This window comes from Aphidius gifuensis, linkage group LG2 (genome assembly GCF_014905175.1).
Source record: "Aphidius gifuensis isolate YNYX2018 linkage group LG2, ASM1490517v1, whole genome shotgun sequence".
In the NCBI taxonomy this organism is placed as follows: domain Eukaryota; kingdom Metazoa; phylum Arthropoda; class Insecta; order Hymenoptera; family Braconidae; genus Aphidius; species Aphidius gifuensis.
Window position 1 is genome coordinate 6,188,092 of NC_057789.1, and position 7,425 is coordinate 6,195,516.

Genomic DNA, 7,425 nt, shown 5'->3' on the forward strand with positions numbered 1-7,425 from the left:
TTATTTTAATAGATTACACTGTAATTGATTTTGAATCATTTAACACAGAAAAGTAAAAAAACAAAAAAAAACAAAAAAAATTACCTAAATAAAAATAATAGTAATGGACATAAAAATTAATATTATATTTTGATTAATTTCTAGTCCTTTTAAGCGTACTTATTTTAAATGTTTTTTTTTTTTTCAATATTTAATATTGAAATTAACTAGGTAATGTCACAAATGTTTTTATATCATGGTTATCATGTATTTTTAAAATAATGATAATGTAAATTAGTACGTAAAGTATAGTATGATTGATTGTAATAGAAAAAAGAAAAAAAAAAAAAGAAGAAACTATCAATATACGTCGACTTAATCCTTAATTTTTAAATCAAATGGATTACCAACAATATTGTATTTATTTTTAAAACGTTCAAGCCAACCAGCACTTGGTGTAAATGTTGTATTTTGCATCATTAATTCTCTTTTAGCATCAAATGCCCAGCTGGTTATTGTCTTATTTGTAACAGTATAATTTTTTTTTTGATACTCAATGCATCTTTGAAAAACCCATTGATTAATTTTTTTAATTTTATCTGCTGATGAACCACCACTTGTCACCTGTTTTTCCCATCTTCTAAGTAATTCAATTTGTGTTAATTGTTTACATCCAGATTGTTCTCTCAGCATTTTAACACTCCATGTTGGATTTGCTCTTGATAAATTAACAACACGTAATTTTTCCTCAAATGTAACACCTTTTTCATGTCTTTTAATTAAACCAGATATACTTGGATCAAAAAAACCACTTGTATGTCCAGATGAATTAGACATTAATTGAATTTCATTTTTTTCCAATGTTTCAACATCAATATTTAAATAATCTTGTGATGGATTATGAACAGGCATATGAAATGATGGCTCTCCACTTGGACCAATACCTATTAAACAAAAAAAATTTCATCATATTAAAATTAATTATTTTAAATAATAATAAAATTATAATGTTTTACCATTAATGTATCTTGGATCTGGTTGAACATTAATTTGTAAATCAGATGAGGGACCAGTTATACCATGTAAATTTTTAAAATTAAGCATCCACCATGATGATGCACGAAATTCATTGTTAGGATTATTTTTAGGTGGTAAACAAACACTTGCTGCTTCAAGTGCCCATTTTTTTAATAATTGATTGTTTATTTTTTTATTTCTATTTTTATAATCAATACATTTTGCATAAACCCATGAATTTATTGCTTTTCTTCTATCTTCTCTAGTGCCTATAAATATATAATTTTAAATCACAAGAGAAAAATAGAAAATTCAACAATATATAATTTAATTAATATCATAATATAATAAATAAATAATAGATATATACATTTTACTGTACCTCCAATTTCAAGTTGTTCTTCCCAACGTTGTAATTGATCTCTATTCATGACATGTTTACAACCACTACGTTCACGTAATGTTTTCATTGTCCAATCTGGATTATCTCTAGCCATATTTATTATTCTTAATTTTTCTTCATATGGAACAAATTCATATTTTAAACTTTTACTTGTATATCCAAATTGTTTATTAAATCTATCATCATCATCATCATCACTGTCAATTGTAAATCTATCAGCTGTATCAAAATTACCATTACCAAATACTGAATTTGGTAGTTGTACTGAATTTGGATATATTTGTCGTCTCATTGATGCTTGGTACTCTGAATAATCAACAGCATATGCCTGAGTATTTCTATTTCTATAATCACTGGGTTCATTTTTAACTAATTCTGATGTTAAATTATTACCTTGTTCAATATTCCATGTTTGATTTAATTTTTTTAACATATATTTTTGACGTGTTTTAAGTAATACTTCATAAAATTTTTGACCAAGACCAACTGATTCTTGATAAATTGTATCACTTGTATCATTTATACAATCATTTTTACGTAATAAATCAACAGAATAATGTACAGCATCAGAAAATACTTTTTTATTTCTTTCAACATCTTGAAAATGTCCATCACTTGAATCATCAATTATTTTATATTTTAATATATTTTGAAAATTATTATCTGTTGGTGTCATTGTGTGTCTTTGTTTGTTGCTCACTTTCCCTCATATATATGTGTATTAAACATATATATCAAGGACCAACCATCAACATGGGACACAGACACCTCAACACACTTTAATGCATCACAAACATACACACCAACTAAAACTGGAATGACGGCTGCGCGTATTCTGTTTTTTTTTTATATAGGATACTCTTTTTTTTTTTTCTTTTTTTTTTCAAGCTTATACTTCTGTGGACAAAAAAAAAGACAAATTTAGTATGAAAATTAGGCTTTAATTATTATGCTAAATTGTTTAATGACTTCTTACAATGTTGATCAACACAATAATAATGATTTTAGCAGAAAAAATAACAAAACTAATTGTGTGTGTATTTATTTGTTCTCGGCCGGCTTTGTGTTTTAATGGAAAATCCAAGGCTTGGATGCGTCCACCACTTACATACACTTACATACACATATAGTCAGCTGTTGAAGGCGATGGCTGGGCTTTGATTTTTTTTTTTTTTTATATATGGTTGAATAACCGGATCCAGGATTTAGATGCCAGCGACACAATGCCGCAATTTACGATAATGAATTTAAATTTAAATTGTTTTTTAATAATTGACCTTGAAAAATCTATTATCAATATGTTTTATAATCCATGTTACATTAACTAGTATTAAATATTTCTATTTTTGTTAACCAATTCTTTTATCAACTGAATCATGTTGATTAAAATTTGTCTAAAAAATGTCAACTCTCTTCTTTGAAAATAAACTTATAAAAAACTTTTAAGATTCAAATTGTTTTATATATATTATATTGTATTATTTATTATTAACAATTATTAGATAAATTATTAACTGTATTAATATCTTGTAACTATTTGTGTGTTATTTGTTATTTGTAATTGATCATCATTGGTTCATTATTTATTAATTGATCATATAATAATTTTTCATTCAAATATATTATAATAGGTATATGAATTTGTTATGGTAAAAAGATTGGATACTGTTCATATCAAAATATAATCATGCATCTGTGCATATAATGACCACAATTAAGAATATTCACATGTGCTACAAGTGAAGCATTAAATTGCCATTTTTTACATGTTTTTAATTATTTTCATATAAACTTTTGTCCATATTAATTGTTTTCTTTTAATTAATACAACATGATATGTTAAATCAGTACAGAAAAATTTAATTCAACATAATACTTTAATTTTTCTTATATATAAATAAATTTTTTTATGTACATCTTTACGAATCCTTGTTTAATCATTATTATGAAGTTGTTGACCACTAAATAATTTTATGATGCTTCATCAAGTATCTATTATAATATCAAAATGAAATCTTAAAATGTAAATTAAACTTTTTTAAATATAACTTGTAAACTATTGTCACTCAATCATCTTTGTTTTATGCAACTTGAAATCTGAACAATGAATTTCTATCAAGTTAGCTTTGTTAAATCTTGCACTTTTAATCATCAAAGAAAGATTATGTCAAAATTCATGTTCATTTCGTTCTGATGTATTATGTTTCTTTGCATTTGTGGGTATTATACTTGGACTAACTGTTGTTTGATCTTGTGTATCCTGTTTAAACAAATTATTTATTTTACTAATTTAATCACATTTTAAGGATTAAAAATATAATGTATATGTCAGACAGCAATTTCATCATTATTTCTATCAAAGTAGACATGCTAGAAAATACATGTATTCTGGTGTTCGTAAACAAATAATCTTCTTGTTATATGGCATTAATATCTTTCATTTAAAGGCAATTGATTCTTGGCACATTTATCTTCGGCGAACTGGTCATCTCACTTTGTTTTCCATGATAAATAATTTTTAACAACAGCACCAACGGTTATTGTTCCCATTGCTACAACATGCTATAAAGAATAAAACTTGTCAATATATAGACATATTTATAAGGAAAATTAGGCTTTTTAATTATTTTTAACACAATATTTTTTTATTAAATAAACATTTGTCTGGTATTGCTGGAGGCATTTTATTGATTGGTATTGCTGGAGGTGGTTTATTAATTGGTATTGCTCGAGGCATTTTATTAATAGGTATTGCTGGAGGTGGTTTATTAATTGGTATTGCTCGAGGCATTTTATTAATAGGTATTGCTCGAGGCATTTTACTAATAGATTTTCTTGTAATTATTGTACGATTAGAATAAAATTCATTATCACTTGTAGATGAGACAAGTTCTTTTTTAATTTTTCGTAGACCATCTTCAGTGGTGACTGGTACCAATGGTGGAACAGTTGGACTTTTAAACATAGTTGAACTAACTTCATCATTTTCATCTGGACAGTCAACTGGTTCAGTTTTTATAACAACAACATTATTATTAATTGAATTACTTTGTTCTGGTGATTGTTTATTTTCATTAATTACTATTTGTTTAGTAACTGCTTGATCTTTGTTGACAAGTGATATTTTTTCATTTACATGCTGAGTATTATCTTGTTTTTCAGCTACATTTTTATCTGGACAATTTGCATTGATATTTGTATTTTTAACACACATATTTTCTTTATCTTGATTCACCATAGCATTTACAGTTTCTCTAATTTTTTCATTAATAACAGCAGTTAAATTCTTGGCAATTTTATCATCAATAATACCAGTTGATTTTTTTTCAATTTGATGATTAATAATACCAGTTGATTCTTTTACAATTTGATTATTAATAATACCAGTTGATTCTTTTACAATTTGATTATTAATAATACCAGTTGATTCTTTTTCAAGATGATTATTAATAATACCAGTTGATTCTTTTTCAATTTTATCATCAATAATACTAGTTAATTCTTTTTCAATTTGATGATTAATAATACCAGTTGATTCTTTTTCAATTTTATCATCAATAATACCAGTTGATTCTTTTTCAATTTGATGAATAATACCAGTTGATTCTTTTTCAATTTTATCATCAATAATACCAGTTGATTCTTTTTCAATTTGATTATTAATAATGCCAGTTGAATTTTGTTTAATTTGATTATCAATAATACCAGTTGAATTTTTATCAACCTGTTGAACAACAATATCACCAGTATTATTTTTATTGCTTGTACAAACATCATCTGTATTTTTATCAATTAAATTTTCAAGAGTATTATTTAAATTATCTTCTACTGATTCATCAGCAATATCATTGATTTCAATAACATTATTGTTTAAATTTTTATCAGCTTTTGTAACAGCAGCACGTTGTTTATAAGTACTATCAAAATATTTAGAAACAGTCTCTTTGATTTTATCAGTACTATCAATTTTTTTATTTGTCGATTTTTTTTCTTTATCTGTAAAAATAAAAACAAAACAAAAATTTAATAATCTATATGTTATTATTGTGTTTAATATTATTTAAAAAAAAAATATATATATTTACCATCATTTGATTTTTTGTTGTTGTTGTTGTTGCTGTTATCTTCATTGTTGATTTTAAGATTAAATTGATGCCCAGTAATATTATATTTTTTTTGAAAACGTCTTAACCAACTTGGTGATGCACAAAAATCATATGGACGATCTTTCACAATAATTTTTTTGGATTCAAATCCCCATTTACGTATCATATCACAAGTTATTCTTTTGTTTTTATTTTGATATTCAATACATTTTTCATAAACCCAGTCATTAATTTTTTTTCTAATATCATTTAATGATCCACCATTGTCAATTTGATTTGCCCAATCACGAATTTGTTGTCGTGATTTAACTTTATTACAGCCACTTAATTTTTGTAACTGTTGTACTGAAGCAAGTGGATGTTTTTCAGCTAATTCAACTACTTTAACTTTCATATGATATGGCAAAGAACGATATTTTCTACCTCTAGATGAATCCAAGTCACTTTCATTATCGTAATCTTCATCATTATCATCATCATCCTTGCAATTGTAATCATCATCACTAATATTATGACTATTATTATTATTATCATTGGTATTATTTTTTTTATTCTCTTCATCAAGAGATTGCTCCAATGGAGCTGGATCAGCAGCAGCAGCAGCTTCAACAAGAACGACATCATCATCATCATCATCACTAGCACCAGCACTAGCACCAGCACCACTATCATTGACTTTAGTAGTATTATTTTCTACATTATCATCATCATCTGAATCTGATATTTCAACCACGTGTTGCTTCAACAATTTTTGGCTTTTTAATTTTTCACTAACACGTGAACTTATTGGTGTTTTTTTATCATTTAATTTTGTTTCTTCAGCAAGTAATTCATTTCTTGCATTTTGCAATATTTCAAAAAATTTTTGTCCAAGAAGAGCTGATTGACGAGACATTGTATCATTTTCAACATCATCATAATATTTTTTTCTTCTTAATAATTCAGTACAATAAGATATTGCATCAGAAAATGTTTTTCTAACTTCATCTTCTTTAGAAGATATCTTATTAATTTGTAAATCCATCGTAAAATGATTATAATTATGCCAGAGTTTATTTATAATTATTTTTTATCATTTGATGAAAAACATGGACATGGAAAATATTTTATCTTGTTTAACACATTACACACTCAATTGTTTGTTTTTTAATTACATTAAATATATCAGTCTTTTATTTATTTTTATTAATTAATATAAAAACAAATGATAATAATTTTTTGGAGTAAAATATATCACGATATAAACAAAAGCACGAGGTTAGTAATTTTATCAGATCAACTGTGATCAACACAAGCAAGGATAGAGAGAGCACACTTGACAAAGTGACTTACCCGCAGACAATGGAATTTAGAGACAGGTGATGATGGAGACTGCGAGGCTGCGAGAGCTACGAGGGAGAGAGGGAGAGAGAGAGAGTGTATATACAGTGTCGCTGTCTGTCGGAATAAAAGAAAATCTAAATCACCTGATTACTTGGGTGATGGTGATATGGTATTCGTGAGGATTGGTTAGATAGATTTATCATCAAATGTGATACCAATATAAAGTAACATTTTTCCAGAAATACTATTTTTGATATTTTTAAATATGTGAAAATCTATTTGTAAATTTTTTTTTTTTTTTTCATAAATTTTAATTAAGCATTGCACTGTTCATTAATAGATATATATTTTGTTATTGTCAAAAAATGTCAATTGCAGCTGTTTTAATATTCATCATTATTATTTTTAACATATAATATAAACTTTAATATCAATTTATTCTAATATTCTTCAATAATCTAAATAAAAGCTTTTCAACTTTTTTTGTTTTTTAATTCTATATAATATTTTTACTTTTATTTTTATTTTATATTAAACCAATATTATTTATATTTATACAATAAAACAATTACGTTATATATTTTTATAATATGATAA

The 7,425-nt window shown here is 25.4% G+C and overlaps 1 protein-coding gene across 4 annotated transcripts; it reads right to left on the reverse strand.

The window, feature by feature from the left end:
* Positions 1-216: 216 nt before the first annotated feature.
* LOC122848678 lies at positions 217-2,529 on the reverse strand. Of its 4 annotated transcripts, none has more exons than XM_044146911.1 (5): positions 2,376-2,529; positions 1,793-2,296; positions 1,367-1,705; positions 996-1,265; positions 217-923 (listed from the first exon to the last, which is right to left on the reverse strand). In XM_044146911.1, the coding sequence occupies exons 2-5, from the start codon at positions 2,073-2,075 to the stop codon at positions 355-357; spliced, it is 1,461 nt and encodes a 486-aa protein (XP_044002846.1). In that variant the 5' UTR covers positions 2,076-2,296; positions 2,376-2,529; the 3' UTR covers positions 217-354. The 4 variants fall into 4 exon arrangements, with proteins under 4 accessions (XP_044002846.1, XP_044002847.1, XP_044002844.1 ...); XM_044146912.1 differs by having other exon boundaries at positions 1,379-1,705; positions 2,376-2,528; XM_044146909.1 differs by having other exon boundaries at positions 1,367-2,296.
* Between the last annotated feature and the right edge of the window lie 4,896 nt (positions 2,530-7,425).

Bases quoted from the DNA above. Each gene is read 5' to 3' on its own strand.
- LOC122848678 (XM_044146909.1), bottom strand. From the start codon at position 2,075: ATGACACCAACAGATAATAATTTTCAAAATATATTAAAATATAAAATA. The intron at 1,266-1,366 runs GTATATATCTAT...ATATATTTATAG, and splicing joins AATTGGAGGTACAGTAAAAT to GCACTAGAGAAGATAGAAGA. The intron at 924-995 runs GTAAAACATTAT...TTTGTTTAATAG, and splicing joins AGATCCAAGATACATTAATG to GTATTGGTCCAAGTGGAGAG.